At 40.8% G+C, this 21,528-nt stretch overlaps 1 protein-coding gene across 10 annotated transcripts in view; it reads left to right on the top strand.

The window, feature by feature from the left end:
- Window positions 1-425: 425 nt before the first annotated feature.
- LOC149142958 (2-oxoglutarate (2OG) and Fe(II)-dependent oxygenase superfamily protein) overlaps window positions 426-21,528 on the top strand; it is a 316,570-nt gene continuing 295,467 nt past the window's right edge. For 5 of the 10 annotated variants that reach the window (XR_016265108.1, XR_016265110.1, XR_016265107.1 and 2 more), the window contains exons 1-2: window positions 427-744; window positions 844-921. Coding sequence is in view for 5 of the 10 variants with exons in the window: in XM_089451754.1 (XP_089307880.1) it covers window positions 658-744; window positions 844-921 (165 nt within the window). In the remaining 5 variants the exon portion in view is untranslated. Of the gene's footprint in view, window positions 745-843; window positions 922-21,528 lie in introns of all 10 variants that reach the window. The other 5 variants (XM_089451753.1, XM_089451752.1, XM_089451751.1 and 2 more) reach the window with 2 other exon arrangements.

The following is a 21,528-nucleotide window of genomic DNA, read 5'->3' as shown; positions in this document are numbered from 1 at the left end:
TTTTTAATTTGTACTTCTCCTCACTTATAAATTCATCCATGATTTCCTCTAAGAAAGATTTTTAAAACTTACTTATAAACTCATCCATAATTTCCAATATCTAGGAAAGATTTTTGAAACACTAACCATGTCAATTATCAATTTAAAATCTACTTCCAATACTAAGCATGTCAATTATCAATTTAAAATCTACTTCCAAAACATTTGATATGAATGGACACATTAATGAGCCAAAGCATGACGTAAACCCTAAGTGATACCATAAGGCCATGGTGAACTCATATCTTGTCACGAATTAAATAGTATAAATTTAATAATAAGAAGTATGTTCTAATAGATCATAGATTATGGTGAACTCATATCTTGTCACGAATTAAATAGTATAAATTTAATAATAAGAAGTATGTTCTAATAGATCATAGATTTTATATAAACTTGAGACATAATTAATTTTGGCTTCCATTTTGGCCTGGTTGGTTATTCCCGGATCTAGGAACTCAAGGAAGAAGCTTAGAATCCTCCGGCCAATTCTACTTAAGAGGGCTAAAATTGAAGTTTAGAGAGACTGCAAAATCCAAGTTAGTTTTGGTTTATTCGGCAGCGGTCATTGTTCTGTCCTCTGCTCCGGTCGAGTACACTTTAATCTCGTTACTGAAAATGGAGAAATGCGCTATCCCGCGACTCCATCGAATTCCACTGGCCAACGAATTTTCATCGCAAATGGAACCTTGCAACATGCCTCTGGTACAATTTGCGTTCTCTTTTTGTTGTTGTCAATTGTCTATTGGCTGAATGCGTGGTTCCTGAATACATTCGTGGTTTCTTAATATTATCTGCCCGTAGGTATTCGATGGCTGCGTCTGTGACTGGCCTGCCATTAACAAGTGGAATCCCAACAATGGTGGTCTCGACCACCTCGAGGTTCGACATCGACTCTTCTAATATTAGTGTTAACAAGATTTTATTTTCTCAAACATGATGACCTTCCGCACTAAGTGTTTTCTTCATTCTCATTCAATTTCAAACTTAACGACAAATTTCATGGACTTCGCTGCAAATTTTCTCAGTCAAACAAAGGTTTTATTTATCATAACAATATAACGGGTTTTATTTATCTTAACAATATAATGGTTTATTAAAGAAGCTACAATTCCAAATCCAATGAAAGTGTTGCCCTCTGGTACGTTTTTGGGAAAAAAAAAAAAAAAAAAAAACGCTTTCTTTTTCGTTGATAAAAAGAGAGTACATTGACTGTTTCAGATATTTTCTCTTAGACCACCTGATCAATACATTGATATTTTTGTCCTGTTCATGGAATAAAAGGGTTCCAAAACATTGCCTTTGTTTGCATATTTCTACCTTATCGGAGAGTGAGATGCTATGATCAGCTATTAAATGCAAAATGGATGCCAGTTCTTTAAAACATACAGCAATAACCAGTCCAGAAATTACAGCTTTTCATTTTAGTGTGGATCCCTAGTTGGTGTTGATGCAACCAGCATTCGTGAGTCTGTCCTGTACATATGCCTTAAAGTGATACTTACCTGTCTCTGCGCTGATGCCCCTCTTTGACAGAAGATCAACAACCTGGTTCTTCTCCCTGTAGATGTAAGTGTAAGAGATGTTCTGGAAGGTAGCTGCCAGAAGTCTGATGTGGCTCATCCAGTTGGACAAGATATGGGGGCAGAAGAGAGTATGTTCTTTAACCCAATCAATGATACTCTTTGCGTCTCCATGGATGTGGATGGTGTCCAGCCTGAGCCATTTTGCGAAAGTGAGGGCTCCCCAGAGAGCAATGACCTCAGCTCTACTATTAGTCCCCCTGCCACCCCGCCACAAGAAATGGAAAAAGCGCCCTGGTTGTCAAATTCCTATAGCTTTGTTTCATGGAATATAGACCAGCCTAAATCTATCTTAACTCCGGATCTACCAAGCACCGAGAGGGATCAAATCTCTTTTCACTCTAAAAGAGGTTTTCACTTCAAATGTTTTGATCCCTCTCGATGCTTGGTAGATCCCAATTTTTTATGGATCAAGGCTGGTATATGTGTGTGTATTTTCTTACATAAGAATACCGTTGGCAAAACCATGGGTTGTCAAAATCTAAAGCCCAAAAACTGCCAACGGTAAATTGACTATTTTACCTCAGTCTTATTTTAATTATGAATTTTTATTTTTATGTAATTTGACAGAGTCAAAATGTTTACAGAACATGACAACATCTCTTTGATACTAGGCTGGAGAGCGTCTCTCGGCACAAAAATGACATTTTATATAGGGGCTTATATATCCAATATGGAAAATTAAATTTTATATAGGGCCATATAGTACTCATTAGTGTTTTATCATAATAAATCCAAATTATATCTTGCAAATTAACTTGGGGCTAGTTAAACTCACGAAAACATAATTATGCATATGATTATATCCTAAGATAGGTTAGTGAATTATTTTTTTTTGGTTGGTTTGACCCACGAGGGATTTGAACATTAAATCTCACATTTACATGATACTTCGTTACATGGCCATTGCCAATTGAGCTTCCCCTTGTGGGCTTAATGAATTGTTATCTAAATTAATTTTTTCAATAAGCCAGCCAACTATGGTGTTAGACTATGTTCCATTCAAGGTGCTTTAGGAGCAAATGAAAATAATAAAATTAGCTACTTAAATTGAGTTGAGAGGTGTATTCTACAACCCACAAATTAGGTGTGTGTTTGGGGTTTAATGTAAGACCACCATGCTCTTTACGTAAGGCATATGAAGTGTTGGAGTGATCTGAATTGGATCCTAAACAATCTCTAAGTTTTCATAAACTCGTTCAAATTATGCCAAACAAATTCAAGTCTTAGAAAGATCAAGCTATCAAAAGGAATCCTCGTGATAGTTGCAATTGTGATCAGCGCTAAGCAATGAGGACCCATGGTAACGCGCGCAGACCGTTGGCCCATGGTAACGCGCGTTGGCGTAAATTGGCAAAATCAGAGGCTAATTCAAGAAACGGGGGTGGTTTCTGATACGCGATTAGCGCTATCGCAGGGCGTCCCCCTCAGTGAAGGAAAGCCTTGAAGTGCCCGGACCCAAAATGGCTATGAAATGCGGAAAAGTAATAAATTCGATTCCGTGGATTCCACAAAACCGACAGGATATCGGAAGGCCTCGAGGCGGTAAGCAGTTTTGACCGAGTCTTGCCCGATGCCACACACTGAGTGACACACGTCTGGCGGAAGAGAGAGAAAACCGCTCACATCGGACGGGTAAACATCATGCTACTTACCCGCCCGATATGAACGACGACCGTAGGATCTGGGGGGCCCAGATCAACGGCGGAGGCGCGTCCCGATAAATGACCGGATTTGACAAGGTTGTAAAGCAAGATTACATGGGATTTGAAGTCCGACGTGGACGATGAGTTGGCAGAAGATTCGTGTTTCGCGGGCATCTTGGAGCAAATAGAAATAACGGCCGTTCAAATGTGTCCAAGGAACTTGACACACTCACCCGTTGCAGAATAGGTGGCCACCTCCCTGTGAAGTGTTACACAGTGATGATGATGCAGAACAGGGGAGTTCAAATGGACAGAGGAAGGAAAACCAGAACGCCGGGAAGCGGAAACGAACCGACAGAAAGCAGACTGGCTTTAAAGCCATGAATTGACAGAAGCAGAGGATAGACACACACAGAGAGGAGTTAGTTAGACGCAGAAAGCTAAGAGCAGAGAACAGAGAGAAGAAGCCGAGCTGACCTGAGGGCAGCATCGAGCCAGACAGAGCCAGAGAGAGTCAGAGAGTCTGTGCACTCCAGAGAAAGCTTGAGAGGTTCAAGCGAGCTCCTCGGCATAGGCCTGTCATGTATGAGTTTCAGATTGGGCTCATACTACTGTGACCAGTAGAGGTCAAGTACCAGTAAGGAGAGTCTGTGTACTCAAATCCTACTGATTCATATCTGTTGAGTGAGACTCAAATTGAGCTCACTGTTGTAAAGAAACTCTGCTTTGAAAACATAATAGAGAGGCCACCATTAAAAGCTGGACCAGGAGACGTAGCCCAGGAGTATTGGGTGAACTCCTTATTAAACTTGTTGTATTACATGTTTTCTTGTTATGTTTTCTCTAACTACCTCAGTGTCTATGTATTTTTCAATCTTATCAATCCATTGCATAAAGTAACATAGGCGCATCCATGCACATGAGTCTGTAATACCTTTAATTCTTTGTCCTGGATAAATTCCAGATCAAGTGGTATCAGAGCTCTAGGTTACTAAGGTTAGACAAGCTTGTGCTGGATTTTGTTGTTGAATGCTAACTAGATCAAAGCTTAAATTAGGAGAAGGAGAGTTGGTTGAAACTAACCCTGAAATTGGAAGAGTCTATCCTGAGAGGAAAATGTCAGAAGAAAGTCCCTTGGAATCAGACCCTCAGTTCATGGATAGTTTCATGACCATGAGAGCCATGGTAGAGGAAATGTATAGAGAATTTAAGAAAGGTAGAGAGGAAGATGCATCAAACTCCAAAAGAGATAAAGGAGCAGAAGAATCTCTCCTCCATGACCACTCTAAAGGCAAGGGGAAAAAAAAACTTCCCACACCTCCTAGTAGCCCTGAAAACAAAAAGAAAACATCTTTGATTAAATTAGATGTTAAATTTGATTTACTGATATATGATGGAGAGTTGAATGCAGAGAAGCTGGATAATTGGATTAGACAAATTGATGTTTATTGCAGAGTGCAGAGCATCGATTTAGACAAGAGTAAGATTCAGCTGGCCAGCCTACGCCTTGGAGGCACTGCCTTGGTATGATGGGAAGGCAGGACACAAGCTGACATGAAGAAACATGGTAAATTTTTTTCTGTCTGGAGTGAATTTGTTTTTGCAATTAAAAAGCAATTCTATCCACTAGCCTATATGCAGCAAGCCATGATGAGCTGGCAAACTCTTCGACAACTAAAAGGGAAAAGTGTACAAAGTTACACTCAAGAATTTAGGAAAAGAGCTTTGATTCTAGGAATTTCTTTAGACTCACTTGAAACTCTGCTGAAGTATATAGGTGGTCTACACAGCTACTTAAGACACACAATTCTCATGTTTAATCCCACTAGCATAGATGAGGTATCTGTTCAAGCTACACATCTAGAGGCTAGAGGAAAGAATGTGAACCAAAAGTTGGGGGATCATCAAAACCCACTACAAGCAAGAATAAGGAAAAGAGAAAACAAAAATGGAAAGAGAGGAAGGCCAATACTGTACAAAAGACAAAGTCTTCATGCACTCACTGTAAGAAGGATGGGCATGATGATGAACACTGCTGGATCCTGCATCCGGAGCTGAGACCCAAGAAGTTCGAGGGCAAGAAGAAGAAGACTGCTGCAGCTATTCAAAAGGATTTGGGGTTAGACTTAGGAGATGAAACAACAATCGTAGCCACAGGTATAGAAGGTAAAAATTTTGAAGCATCTACTAGTAATTTTGCACAATCTACTGATAATGAAGAAAATGAGAGGAAAAGACATGAGTTTTTTCATACTCGAGTTATTTCCAGGCATTAAAAGATTGATACTTTGTTTGATAGTGGCTCACAAGTAAATTTAATTTCTGAAGCAACTGTAAAGAAGTTGGGATTACTAACCACACTTCACAAAAAACCATATCCATTAGGTTGGTTATGTGATAAAGCACAGCTACAAATGACTAGACAGTGTAAACTTAGGTTTTATTTTGGGTCAGCATTTGTAGATGAGGTTGAGTTAGATATTGTTCCCTTGGATATATGTGGAATTGTTTTAGGAAGTCCTTACTTGTATGATAGAAAAGCTATTTTCTGTAGAGCTGAAAACAAGTATCAACTCGTTAAAGATGGAATCGAATATATTGTAAGAGCTCACAAACTCAAGAATAATTATACTCTCTTAAACTCAGGGCAGATGAAAAGAATTGTAAATTCATGCAAACAATTTTTACTGATGGTTGTAAAGGAAAAGAAACCTGATAAAACCAATGTATTCGAGGGCTGTGCTACTAAACAGCAAGCTGATTTAGAAAAAGTTGTTTCAGAATATGATATACTGTTTCAAGAAACTAAAGGTTTGCCACCCAAAAAGGAAATAGTACATGATATTAATTTGCAGCAAGATGCTCCATTGCCTAGCATCGGAATGTATAGGTTGTCCGCTTTAGAGAACGCAGAAATCAAGAAGCAGGTATAGGAGTTGCTCGAGAAGGGGTTCATCAGACCTAGCACATCACCATGTGGGTCTCCAATTGTCTTGGTGAGAAAGAAAGATGGCTCATGGAGAATGTGCATTGATTACCGAGCACTGAATAAGATAACGATAACAATCGTTATCCCCTTCCTTGCGTAGATGATCTATTAGATCAATTAAAGGAAGTTGTTTATTTTTCCAAATTGGACTTGCATAGTGGCTATCATCAGGTCAGAGTTGCAGAGCTATATGCATGGAAGACTGCTTTCAAAACAAAGCAGGGATTGTATGAGTGGTTGGTTATGCCTTTTGGCTTAACTAATGCTCTTGCTACTTTCCTGAGAGTAATGAATGATGTACTCAGACCTTTTCTTGATGATTTTGTCATTGTATATTTGGATGACATTCTTATATTCAGTAAAACATGGGAAGAACATTTAAAGCATGTTAAGCAGACTCTAGATGTTTTGAAAAAAGAAAATCTTTATGTTAAGCTCTCAAAATGTGAATTTGGCAAAACATCTTTGAATTATTTGGGTCATATTGTAGGGGGTGGTGAATTGAAGATAGTTCCCTCTAAGGTTGCAGTCATTGTAAACTGCCCTAACCCAAATCTGCTACCGAAGTTAGAAGCTTCTTAGGAGCAGCACAGTATTGGAGAAAGTTTATTTCTAAATTTTCCTTAATTGCAGCTCCCTTACATGCTTTAACAAGATTGAACAAAGTGTTTCAGTGGGGAGGCAAATAGCAGAAAGCCTTCGACACCTTGAAAGAAAAGATTAGTACAACACCAGTACTAGCACTGCTCGATCTTCAAAGACCATTTGAGATTGAAACGGATGCTAGTGACTATGTCATGGGAGCAGTGTTGATGCAGCACGGTAAACCCATATGTTATCATTTTGAGACATTTAATTCTGCAGTAGTTAACTATCCCACATATGATAAAGAATTGTATGCATTAGTACAGGGTGTGAAAAAGTGGAAACATTACTTAATGGGCAAAGAGACAGTTATACATACTGATCATCAACCACTTCAATATTTGCGCTCACAAACTAAGTTGCAGCAATCAAGACACTATAGGTGGATGGGTTTTCTACAACAGTCTCATCTTGTCATCACATATAAAAATGGCATACACAATAAAGTTCAGATATGTTGTCTAAACCAATCGTAAATGCATCCACTATACTTAAACATAATTCAGTATAGCATGAAAGCTAGATTGAACAGTATGCTCAAGATATAGATTTCAAAGATGTATATGCAACTTTAAGTCATGGCAAACAAGTAGAAGAATTGGATTATCATGTTAAGGACGAACTCTTGTATCATTTGGGAAAATTATGCATTCCTCAAACAGAAAGAGTAAGGATAATACGAGAAGCACACACTTCTCTAATTTCAGGTCACTTTGGTGTAAGTAAAACAGTTGCACAACTGCAAAGATTTTGTTATTGGCCAAAAATGAATGAGACAATTTCTAGATATGTAGAGGGTGTACCATGTGTGCTAAAAGCAAGCTCAGCAACAAAAAACTAGGCTTGTACACTCCACTACCAGTTCCTTCTCATCCTTGGGAAAGTGTTTCTATGGACTTCGTTGGGGGACTACCTAAATCTAGAAAAGGTCATGACTATTTATATGTTGTTGTGGATAGGTTCAACGAAATGTGTATTTTAATACCTTGTAGTTGTAACAAATAGATTACAGCTGAACAAACTGCAAAGTTGTTCTTTCAGCAAGTATGGGTTCATTTTGGATTATCCACTTCCATTATATCTGATCCAGATACCCGATTTGTTGGGAAATTTGGGTCAAGTCTGTGGGAATTGATGGACACCAGACTGAAGAAGAGCACAACTTTTCATCCGCAAACAAATGGCCAAACAGAAGTGGTCAACAAGACAGTGGTCCAGTTGCTTAGAGGCTATTGCAGCAAGCATCCCAAGCTTTGGGATGAACATTTATGTTATGTGCAACATGCTTACGACCGAGCTAAACATTCTTCTACACAAAGATCTGCTTTTGAGACCTGTTTTGGTTTCACACCAAGGTCTCCCTTGGATTTTGTATTTGATAAAGACATAGTGGTTGATGGACACAGTGATGTGGACAAGGCAACCAAGTTCATCGAACAAATCCAAGAGATTCACCAGGCAGTATAGGAACAACTGGAAAAGAGCCAAGCCAAGTACAAGGCAAGGCATGACAAGCATCGGATGGAGCATAGTTTCCAAGTTGGTGATTAAGTCTGGTTGTATATCAGCAAAGACTGAATGCAAGGTGAAGGTAAGAAGCTGAAGCTAATAAGGTATGGACCTTTCAAGATACTTGAGAGAATTGGTGAGAATGCTTTTCGCCTTGATTTACCAGCTTACATGCACATTTACTCAATTGTTAATGCAGACAGCTTGAGATTATTTGAAACTTCATTAATTGAAGAACCCGAAGAGCAGAGTCAATTGCCTTCTATTGATGATTTGTTGCCGAATATCTTAATGAATTGCAGGAAGATACAGTTCTGGATAGGAAGGTGAGAACTATGCGCAGAGGGGATGTTGAGGACCTCAGGATTAGACTCAAAGGTTCAAAGCCAAGCAGTGCGAAATGGATAGAAATTGGGCAGGCGAGGAATCAATACTCTCACTTGATTGATGCTTAAAAATAAACTTTTGGTGGTCCAAAAGCTTTTTCAGTAAGAAGGCCGTGATTCGAATTGGATCCTAAACACTCTCTAAGTTTTCATAAACTTGTTCAAATTATGCCAAACAGATTCAAGTCTTAGAAAGATCGAGCTATCAAAAGGAATCCTCGTGACAGTTGCAATTGTGATCAGCGCGAAGCAATGAGGACCCTCGGTCGAGCACGTAGACCGTTGGCCCATGGTAACGCATGCTGGCGCAAATTGGCAAAACCAGAGGCTAATTCAAGAAACAGGGGTGGTTTCTGATACGCGATTAGCGCTAATCGCGTATTGCAGGGCGTCCCCCTCAGTGAAGGAAAGCCCCGAAGTACCCGGACCCGAAATGGCTATGAAATGCGGAAAAGTAATAAAATCGGTTTCGTGGATTTGACAAAACCGACAGGATATCGGAAGGCCTCGAGGCGGTAAGCAGTTTTGACGAGTCCCACCCGATGCCACACACTGAGTGACACACGTCTGGCAGAAGAGAGAGAAAACCGCTCACATTGGACGGGTAAACGTCATGCTACTTACCCGCCCGATATGAACGACGACATCAGGATCCGGGGGGCCCAGATCAACGGCGGAGGCGCGTCTTGATAAATGATCGGATTTGACAAGGTTGTAAAGCAAGATTACATGGGATTTGAAGTCGAATGTGGACGATGAGTTGGTAGACAATTTGTGTTTTGCGGGCATCTTGGAGCAAACGGAAATAACGACCGTTCAAATGTGTCCAAGGAACCTGACACACTCACCCGTTGCAGAAAAGGTGGTCACCTCCCTGTGAAGCGTTACACAGTGATGATGACGCAGAACATGGGAGTTTGAACGGACAGAGGAAGGAAAACTAGAACGCCGGGAAGCGGAAACGAACCGACAGAAAGCAGACTAGCTTTAAAGCCATGAACTGACAGAAGCAGAGGATAGACACACATAGAGAGGAGTTAGTTAGATGCAGAAAGCTAAGAGCAGAGAACAGAGAGAAGAAGCCGAGTTGACTTGAGGGCGGCATCGAGCCAGACAGAGCCACAGAGAGTTAGAGAGTCTGTGCACTTCAGAGAAAGCTTGAGAGGTTCAACCGAGCTCCTCGGCATAGGCCTGTCATGTATGAGTTTCAGATTGGGCTCATACTACTGTGACCAGTAGAGGTCAAGTACCAGTAAGGAGAGTCTGTGTACTCAAATCTTACTGATTCATATCTGTTGAGTGAGACTCAAATTGAGCTCACTGTTGTAAAGAAACTCTGCTTTGAAAACATAATAGAGAGGCCACCGCTGAAAGCTGGACGAGGAGATGTAGCCCAGGAGTATTGGGTGAGCTCCTTATTGAACTTGTTGTATTAGATGTTTTTCTGTTATGTTTTCTCTAACTACCTCAGTGTCTATGTATTTTGCAATCTTATCGATCCATTGCATAAAGTAACATAGGCGCATCCATGCACATGAGTTTGTAATACCTTTAATTCTTTGTCCTGGATAAATTCCAGATCATGGAGTGTGCACTCTATAATGTTAGGTGGCCTTGTTAAAGAAGATTGACTTAGGAATCGGTGCAAAAAGGTTCACTAGGTAGTTGGTGTGTACTCAATAATGTAATGACCTTGGTAAATATGGGCCCATTAGGTTGTTGGCATTCAATAATGTAATATGACATGATCATTAATATAGGGACTGTTACCACTCAAACCAATAGGGGACCTAAAAGGGGTTCCTAAGAGGGAAACTGCTAGGTTAAGGGCAACGGTGGAGGCTTAGCCCACTGTCACCACAACTAAGTCTCCCTTCTCTTTACGAACTTTCACCGATGGGAGGAGTCCCGGTAGTGTAGGGATCACTTGTAAAGTATATGTCAATGGATAGGTGGAAAGTGACCCTGGAAACCCTTTCCCAAGGATGGAGTGAAGAATGGAACTTACTTGCTCTTTAAGCAAGGGACTTGGTCTTCCAGGGGTAAGGGGTGAGGATTGGAGGGTTGAGGGAGAAGGAATAGGCTTATAGACGAGGTTCTCAATCCCTATAATCCTTGGGAAACTTGGATTCCCAAATGGTCCTTGACAAATAATCTTTATTGAGAAGTGGGACCACATGGGGCCAAGTGGACCCAATCCAGGTTTGGGGATGGAATGTAGCAACCAATGATGTTTCTATCCTGGACAAGGTGAAAGGAAAATACCAAACAAGAATATTTACTTCAAAAGGTTGAATTGATCTTGTTGAGGTCTAACCTTGGGGATGCCTAGGCAAAATTCGATCTTAGAGCTAGGGCTTAGGATTCCCGGAGATTCTACCGTTAGAATTGCCTCAAATTTGGAAGAGAGGGAAGGGACCCACCAGCGCAGTGGCCTGTAGGAGATCGAAATTTTTCCTTGGGTCAATACCCAGGGAATTGATGCCCTGGGTGACCTAATGGGGATAGACTTAGGGAAAAGGGGGAAAATGGTAAAAATAGGGTTAAAATGATCACCCTTTTTGAGGGACCAGTGCCTAATTCACTTGGGAATATGGAGTCAAGGATGATGATGAGTAAGAACTTGGTTTCTTGATCAAGGTGGCCCGGAAAGTCAGCTTCATCCAATGTTGAGAGAAAGAAAAGAAAAGTGACCTTCATTTATACCTCAAAGCAAATGATGCAAGCTTATCGAGATAAATAATCTTTAGGACATTTCATTCACATAACATTGGCCCATACATTAAATTAGCTAAAACATGCTTAATTCCACATTTCAATTATGCATCAACTAGCCCTAATTTTAGTAGTATGCAACAACAAGAATAACAACGTCAAAATTTACTTACAATGTAATAGAATATACCCAACCCGCATTTCATTTGCAATACAAAGCGCCAAGACAACAAAAATATCCCAAATCCATACGTCAAAATTCATCCATCTCCAAAAAATATCCTCCAAGGAAATAATGCGAAGTTCTCTATGATTAGAGAGATCCCAAGTCAAGTGATGATCCAAATGAATGTATCTAACATCAATATATAACCTCCTAAGGAGTTCTAATTAGCCTATGGGCCTACATTAGCCCCTAATGATAAAATAATGTGCAAATAAAACCCCTATTGGTGACAAGGCCACCTAACTAGCTCACAAGTGTAAAAATAAGCCTCACAAGGGGCCAAATAATAATATGTACATGTTGTGGGGTCCTCCAAAGGCCTAATAATTTCCTGAAGTGCCATACTGATGTATAAATTCCTCGGAATATGATGGACAAGGGGGTGGCCCCTTGTTCTCCAAGTAGTAGACTTGTGGTGCTCCCAATGGGTCTGAGGGTACATAAATGACCCCATGGGTTTCCATATGAATCAAAAATGCCTGTAGACCCTCTGCAAGCGTCCGAGTGGTGAATGAATGCTGCCATGACATCGTACAAGTCCTGGGACACCTGCAAAGAGTGTGGGACTCCTGTGGGGGCCTACTGGGCATAATGTACCAAGCATATCACCATCATCCCAAAAGTGGATCGCTAGTAGTCTCTGAGCGTCGATGAAGATCCATGGAGTGTTGTTTGCTGCCATGGAGGCCAATGGCTCTTTATGCACACCGTATATGTGCCAATGTAGACCTCTGAGGGTTAGGATCCCGTATAGGGAGACCAAACCCACATGGAAACCACCTGTAATCCTGCATAAGATCCAATGCATTCCCTAGGCTTCCACTACAACCAATTATTAAAATAATCAGGTAAAAGAGTTTACAAATCATGGATAACAAAGTGGGCACTTCATAATGGCATGCCCTTTTGTAGTGGGCTTTGGCGTGTGCTAGTGTCTCCAAGCTCTAAAGGGGGTCAACGAAGTACCTTATTAGGTGGTTTCAACCCTTAAATGGGATATTATGTCCAAGGTACGTCCCTCTAATGGGGGTGGCAAGTGATAAATAAGTGGAATGGAATAGGGAATGAGAGGAGCAACCCTGGGCCACATATTGGGGCATAGGGGTAGTTGGATAAGGGGAAGTCCACACCTGGGTATGTAATGTGTAGGAGGGAGAAATCATGGTACACGAGGTGCCCCGACCTTGATTTTTCCACCCTTTTTTATATGCCTTTTGCCTTTTATGAATTTTCTTTCATTAACTGCTTAGGGCTCAAAGGACAAGAGCATGATGTGTAAGATATAGCAATGATTACCCCCTTTTAGGTAGGGCGGTTCATTGCCCTCTAGGGGTTGGGACAATCATGTGTTCCTGAATGATAAAGGAGGCTTATCTAGGGCCTATGGAACTAGGGTGATGACCATGGATTCGGGTAGAGCTCATGTATTGGCTTTTGCCCAAGTGCTAATTATTTTTGCCCCGACCATCTTTTGCTTCTTGTGGTGCAATTTCCTGTTAAATGTGGCCAATTATGCTTTTTTCTTTTTCTTTTAGCTGCTTCAACCTCCGGGGCATCATTTTAGGCTTGACCCAAGGTGGGGGAAGGGAATAGGGAGGCTGGCCCTATGTGGACCCAGGTGGGAGAAATGATAAATGGGGGTATAGTGAGTGGAAAGAGAGTAATATATGCAGATAAAAGGGCGGGACCACGCACCCAAAGTTGGGTTTTCCCAAGTAGTACCACCCAAAACCAAATGGTCGATAAAGGAGATCCCATGAGACTAAGATCCAAGGGTAGCATCCAAAAGAGATCAAGGGGACAAGAGCACAAACTAAGGCCGCCCTTTCTGCAAGATCCCCCCATCAATCCATACCTAGAAGTATCCATGAGAAGTAAACCCAATACTCAATTATCAAATGACATGACATACCTTTAGATTTGGAGGGCCAACCTTCAAACATATGATCAATATAGGTGGGTGAGGGACCACATGGCTGGCTCAGGTGGCAGAGAAATAACACAATGAGTTAGCAGGAGGTTGCAAGGCGCTGTTGGCTACCGACTAAGGTCCATCATGGAGAAAAATTTCTCCTGGGGATATCACCCATGAAATGGTGGGTAACAGGGACCACTAGTGCTGCTGCTTATGACTATGGTTTGAAAGATATTTATAGGGGTAAAGAGCCATAAGAGGTGTGCAATATTTTACATTGTATTGGAGCTACTTTGCTCTTTTGGAAGTTGCCCCCTTAAAGTGTGAACATTGCAACTAGTGCCAATATAAATATAAAGTTTTGCATTTTGCATGTTAAATTACTATTATTCCTTTCTTGTTAGCTTTTGTAGATATTGTTTCTTTGATTTTGTTCATTTTGCATATTAATAATTTTGCTAGTGGAATGATAACACTACCGAGCAAGAGCAATGACTAAAATTTTAGGATTTTTTTTAAGGTTAGAGACATGTTGCAATGTTTATAAACAGAGAGACCTTTTTGTTAAACAAATGTCATGTCCCTTCCTAAATTATTTTGGAATAGTATTAATTTCTACATTTTGGGGCCAATTTTGGAGGTGATGGGGGCCCATTCGATTTTATTAGGAGGCTAGACTTGGTCGAAGTTAATTCGATGTGGTTAAGTATACATGGGGGCCACCCATACTAGGTGAATATGCATTCCCTAGTTCGATTTGCATAGACGGGAAATTGATGGTTATGTGAGGGACCCACGATGGAGGGAAAATGGAGGGTAAAAGTGCTCAACGAAATTTATATAAGGAAGGCAACTCTCATTTGGATATCTTATCTTTTGACATATTGAACTCAATCTTAGTTGCTCGAGCTGCTTCGCCGGGTTACTGTGCTGTTTAGCACACGAGAGTCTCTGTGCGGAGATCTCAACCCTTGCTTTGGTGGACTTCGAGTGCCAACCCTAGAAGGGAGTTCTTCTTCATCTCAGTTCATAGCAGCAGCAGGGAGACGAGTTACACCAGTTGTAAGTCGAGTACCAGCAGCAAGGGAAGTAACAACAGCGCAGGGGTTGCGCAGTCACAACGTGAGGTACTCTGGGAAGTTGGGGAGACAGGAGCATCCTTCATCATTTTCAGGAGTATAGAGGGCATCTACAGACAATAGAGCCATCCTACACGCAACTCTCATTTCATCACACGCAGGACTGCGTCATCTCCTCCATGATTGCGCAGTCATTGGAGTGAGACTCTTTGGGGCAACACCATTCGGGGGAGTTTGGAGTTGGGAGATCATTTGGAGGGCCATTTGAGGAGGATTGCTGGAGTTGGGAGAGCAGAGATTGACAGGATCAGTCACAGCGATAGAATTCAAAATTGGAGGAGGGCCAAGCTGTGAAGGGTCAATTTTTGAAGGTTGGAACCAAGGGAAACCCTTTCTGGGTTTTTCTGGGTTTTGGGCAAGGATCACACTTCTAATTTTATAGAATTTTCTGGGCAGATCTAAGGGGTCAAACATGGGTCCCAACTCAGCCAACAACTAGAGGAGCTAAGGGGAATTTGGGCCAAAATTCCGAGGTCAACATTTGGCCAATTCCTTCGTGGGTTATTCTGGGTATTTGGTGGAGAGGTCGGGGTAATTTCCCATAATTTTCTGAGCATTAGAGGTGGGGTTTCCAGCAACATCTTTGCAGCAGACAACACAGTTTCACAAGGGCAGCACAGGGCATCATTGCAACAGTTATTTGTGCCATCTGGGCTTGACATATTACCACATGGGTTTGATTGCACTTGCCATTGAGGCAAGCCCAGGTGCACCACTTCCACATTATTGTACTTTCCCCCCAGATTATAATAAAATGGATCAACTGTTGGTTATTCCTTAGACTTTTTATGGGTGTGCACTAAATGTTTCAATTTTATGGTGTTGTTTTTATTATTTGCTTTGCATAGCACTATTTTTCCTAGTTTGGAACATTACAACAAATAAAGCTACAGTTGGTAAGCATATATGCAAAGGATATAGGTGGGGTCATCTTTGGATTCCCTTGGACACTTTTGTTGGTACCTAGTAAGTTGTATTGCATTAAATAAAATATGTTTAGATATTTGTTCTTTGACGTGCCCTCAAGTATATCAGAAGTTCCATAGGCATCATTGAGCCCCTCCTTGTATAAGCTTTTTGACTATTTGCCTCAATTGTACATAGTACTTGGGAAAATCACTCTCGCATGTGTAGGAATTGGGTAGTACAACTAAGGGTATGGTATATTGTATATACCGAGTTAATGCCATGAAAGATTGTTTGGGTCCTATTGTTGGAAACTGCAATGTGTATCAAATTGCTATAGAACTTGAGACTTCCTTGTTCATTAGCATTAATGGCTTTTTCTCTTTTTTGGAGAAATAGATTGCAATTGCACTAGTACCATTTGAATTAGAGTTGGGGTACCATTTTGAATTGGGGTTATAACAGCGATTCTGAGAAATATCTTAGAATTTATAACCAAAGTTATTTGTAGCATCAAAGTTGTAGCGAAAAATCCTACGGCGTGATCTTCTCTTCCTAAGAACCAAATTATAGTCGCACTAGTGCCATCAAAAGCAAAGTTGTGGTTCCATTTTGGAATTGGGATCATAATAGTGGTTTTTAGAAGTATTGCAAAAGTTACGACTATTTCAAGTTACAACCATTCTTTGGAAAAGTTGTTGATAACCTTTCAAGTGGACCTTAGTTGGCTCCATGCCTACTATTAGAAAAAGGGCCATGAATAATCGGATTGACAAAGTGGATGGTGACTTCTCAAAATCCTAACCTTAGGTTACCAAGAGTTGTCCCTTGTCGAATCATATTATCAACTTCAAGATGCCATGATTGCCTTTCATCATAACATAGATACACAATTTAAGGCATTGATTGGTTGGACTTCAATGGGTGTTGGGAGTCTTTCCAAGACAACAGAGGTTAATTCTGCATGATACCGATTCCACTTAGCTACATCAATTCCCCAAGATTAATTTGAACAAGTTTGATGTGTTGGCTACATTGAACATTATTTTGCTCTTCATGGGACTCAAGATGATGCATTGAAACTTCAATTCAGTGTGTTGTATCTCGATCAGGTGCCTTGGTAATGGTGGCAATGGCACAAGAAAGCATGTTTTGGGTACAATTCTTGGGACTAGTTTATGAAAGCCTCATTTGTAGATTTGAAATAAATATCGTTTTTTGGTGGATATTAACCAAAGTAAAGCAAAATGTCACAATGGAGGAATATATTATTCTTTTGAGTAATTGGCCTTTAGGATGAAAGGTTTGGATGATGAGATTTTGAATGTGTGCTTTATTATTAGTCTCAAGGAGGAGATCCAAGCACAAGTTGAGAGGTCTTGACTAGCAACACGGTCTGAGGAATCTCTACAAGTTCATTGTGTTGTGAAAGCTATCCTATCTAAATGCCCGAACTTTGTTGCATGAACACCTTTCCCCCCTCCACCTTTCAAGGTCTAATAGTTGATTGATATGAAATTGACATATTGTAATCATCAAAACCCCCACTTTCTTAGCTTTTGAGGTTATTCTGAAAGTGTTTACACCATGTTTGTGTTGAAAATGTAACTAGTTTCGGTCTTCATATTTGTTGTACTCGTTTCAATATGTATCCTATGTGACAAACAAGAGAAGAAAAAGAAAAGTTATTATTATTAAAGCATGGGTTTCATGCTCTTTATTGACGGTCTTTCAGGTAAAATCATGTTCTTCATGCTTTTAGGGTTTCTTAGGTCTTAGGATTTATCGTCATGAGTCAAAGGAGTCAGCATCATGTTTATAAGACCCTTTTGGGCAAAATGTAATTGTAAAATAATTATTTTTGAGTCTAGAAAGTCTTGGAAACTCCTAAAGTACAAGTCGGCCTTGGCAACATCAAGTCGGCCTAAAGGAGGGAATTCGACCCCTTGGAAAGTCTATAAAGGAGGAATTCAAGCTCATTTGACGATCACTCACTCACAAGTTCGATATTTCAAGAAGAAGTTCGATTTGTAGCGGGAGGAAGTAGAAAAGGAGAGCGAAGGTCTAGAAGAAGCTGGGAAGATGAAATATCTTATTTTTGGGCTTTACCTCTCTCACACATGCGAAATTCTACGGTTTTGGGATTGCAGAGAGAGACTGAAGTTGCAGATCCGAGTTGCAGTAGGACGAAGTGCAACATCTTTTAGCTGGAAGGAAGAATGCTCTGTTTGGACTTCGTTGACCTTAGGAGGAGCAATCTTGCTCGAGGAAGGTCTCAGGAGGAGGCTGAATTAGGGTTTCCTTGGAAGCTGCAAGGCTAAAATTGTAGTGTCGAAGTTGCAGGACAAGTTGTAGTATTGAAGCTAGTAGGTCGAAGTTGCAGTTTGTAGTTGGTTGGTGTAGAATCACATAAGGACTTGAGGAAGGGTTGACTTGGTACTAGGAGAAGGACTTGGTCTAGGGTTTGGGTCTTTGTATCTCATTTGAAGCAGATTCTAAGAAGAGGAGTTTTCTAGGTTTTCCCCTTAGAGGGGTTTTGCCCTGGCTGAGAGCCTAACATCTGTGTCATCTATTGTTGCTATTTCTATTCTTGATATTTGTTTGATGAAAAGATCTAAGTAAAGAACATAATAAGTCTAATAAGTTCACAAGAAAATATTAAGGTTAAGGAAAATTGAATTAATAACTGCCACTTTACATTTTACAACATGGTATCAGAGCTAAGGTGAATAAGGAAGGCAACTGGAAGGACACTAAAGGAAGTTCTCAAAGTCTAAAAGAAGAAGACTTCAAGAATAATTGTCTCTTGAAGAGATCAAGTTGAAGACTCGTTAATTTTAGGTATGTTCTATGCTGATAGCAAATTTAATTCAATTTTCCATATTAGCTCAATATCAATTCCAGATTAGCAATCACATTTAGTATGATAGTAAAATGCAGATAGAACATAAACATAAATCGCAGAAGACAAGCCAAGACAAGAGGACACAAGATGTGGCGCCAGCGAGGGACAAACCCCAATGTGGGGAAACCCTTTAATCAATTCTTCTTATGTTCTTCAATAGTTCAGCAGAGAGAGAGAGATAGTACATATACATCAGAAGTCAACACTTTGACTTGTCAAAATAAGAGCAGAGATCTTCTCTAAGAAGATGTCACATGAGGTAGCTGATTTGAACACAGGTGATTCCATCACCTTGCTGTACCTATCACTGTGTCGCACCATGCTGCACCATCATACCATGTCCATCATCACTGTGCTGTGCCATGTTGCACCATCATACCATGTCCATCACCACTGTGCTGCACCATGTTAATTTTAGGTATGTTCTATGCTGATAGCAAATTTAATTCAATTTTCCATATTAGCTCAATATCAATTCCAGATTAGCAATCACATTTAGTATGATAGTAAAATGCAGATAGAACATAAATATAAATCGCAGAAGACAAGCCAAGACAAGAGGACACAAGATGTGGCGCCAGTGAGGGACAAACCCCAATGTGGGGAAACCCTTTAATCAATTCTTCTTATGTTCTTCAATAGTTCAGCAGAGAGAGAGAGATAGTACTTATACATCAGAAGTCAACACTTTGACTTGTCAAAATAAGAGCAAAGATCTTCTCTAAGAAGATGTCATATGAGGTCGCTGATTTGAACACAGGTGATTCCATCACCTTGCTGTACCTATCACTGTGTCGCACCATGCTGCACCATCATACCATGTCCATCATCACTGTGCTGCACCATGTTACATTAAATTAGCTAAAACATGCTTAATTCCACATTTCAATTATGCATCAACTAGCCCTAATTTTAGTAGTATGCAGCAACAAGAATAACAACGTCAAAATTTACTTACAACGTTATAGAATATACCCAACCAACATTTCGTTTGCAAGACAAAGCGCTAAGACAAGAAAAATATCCCAAATCCATACGTCAAAATTCATCATCTCCAAAAAATATCCTCCAAGGAAAAAATGCAAAGTTCTCTATGATTAGAGAGATCCCAAGTCAAGTGATGATCCAAATGAATGTATTTAACATCAATATATAACCTCCTAAGGAGTTCTAATTAGCCTATGGGCCTACATTGTCCCCTAATGATAAAATAATGTGCAAATAAAACCCCTATTGGTGACAAGGCCACCTAACTAGCTCACAAGTGTAAAAATAAGCCTCACAAGGGGCCAAATAATAATATGTACATGTTGTGGGGTCCTCCAAAGGCCTAATAATGTCTTGAAGTGCCATACTGATGTATAAATTCCTCGGAATATGATGGACAAGGGGGTGGCCTCTTGTTCTCCAAGTAGTAGACCTGTGGTGCTCCCAATGGGTTTGAGGGTACATAAATGACCCCATGGGTCTCCATATGAATCAAAGATGCATGTAGATCCTCTGCAAGGGTCCGAGTGGTGGAATGAATGCTGCCATGACATCGTACAAGTCCTGGGACACCTGCCAAGAGTGTGGGACTCCTGTGGGGGCCTACTAGGCATAATGTACCAAGCATATCACCATCATCCCAAAAGTGGATCGCTAGTAGTCTCTGAGCATCGATGAAGATCCGTGGAGTGTTGTTTGCTGCCATGGAGGCCAATGGCTCTTTATGCACACCGTATGTGTGCCAATGTAGACCTCTAAGGGTTAGGATCCCGTATAGGGAGACCAAACCCAAATGGAAACCACTTGTAATCTTGCATAAGATCCAATGCGTCCCCTAGGCTTCCAGTATAACCAGTTGTTAAAATAATCGGGTAAAAGAGTATACAAATCATGGATAACAAAGTGGGCACTTCATAATCGCATGCCCTTTCGTAGTGGGCTTTGGCATATGCTAGTGTCTCCAAGCTCCAAAGGGGGTCAACCAAGTACCTTATTAGGTGTTTTCAACCCTTAAATGGGATAGTATGTCCAAGGTACATCCCGCTAATGGGGGTGACAAGTGATAAATAATTGGAATGGAATAGGGAATGAGAGGAGCAACCCTGAGCCACATATTGGGCAATAGGGGCAGTTGGATAAGGGGAAGTCCACACCTGGGTATGTAATGTGTAGGAGGGAGCAATCATGGTACACGAGGTCCCCCGACCTTGATTTTTCCACTCTTCTTTATATGCCTTTTGCCTTTTATGAATTTTCTTTCATTAACTGCTTAGGGCTCAAAGGACAAGAGCATGATGTGTAAGATATAGCAGTGATTACCCCCTTTTAGGTAGGGCGGTTCATTGCCCTCTAGGGGTTGGGACAATCATGGGTTCCTGAATGATAAAGGAGGCTCATTTAGGGCCTATGGAACTAGGGTGATGACCATGGATTGGGGTAGAGCTCATGTATTGGCTTTTGCCCACGTGCTAATTATTTTTGCCTCGACCATCTTTTGCATTTTGTGGTGCAATTTCCTGTTAAATGTGGCCAATTATGCTTTTTTCTTTTTCTTTTAGCTGCTTCAACCTCCAGGGCATCATTCTAGGCCTGACCCAAGGTGGGGGAAAGGGAATAGGGAGGCTGGCCCTATGGGGACCCAAAAAGGAAATGTGGACCCAGGTGGGAGAAATGATAAATGGGGGTATAGTGAGTGGAAAGAGAGCAATATATGGAGATAAAAGAGCGGAACCACACACCCAAAGTTGGGTTTTCCCAGGTAGTACCACCCAAAACCAAATGGTCGATAAAGGAGATCCCAGGAGACTAAGATCCAAGGGTAACATCCAAAAGAGATCAAGGGGACAAGAGCACAAACTAAGGCCACCCTTTCTGCAAGATCCCCCCATCAATCCATACCTAGAAGTATCCATGAGAAGTAAACCCAATACTCAATTA

This window comes from Pinus tabuliformis, chromosome X (genome assembly GCF_031772625.1).
Source record: "Pinus tabuliformis cultivar Carrire ecotype Pingquan chromosome X, CPIR1, whole genome shotgun sequence".
In the NCBI taxonomy this organism is placed as follows: domain Eukaryota; kingdom Viridiplantae; phylum Streptophyta; class Pinopsida; order Pinales; family Pinaceae; genus Pinus; species Pinus tabuliformis.
The sequence above is the reverse complement of the archived record's forward strand: the minus strand, read 5'-3'. Positions and strand labels throughout refer to the sequence as shown.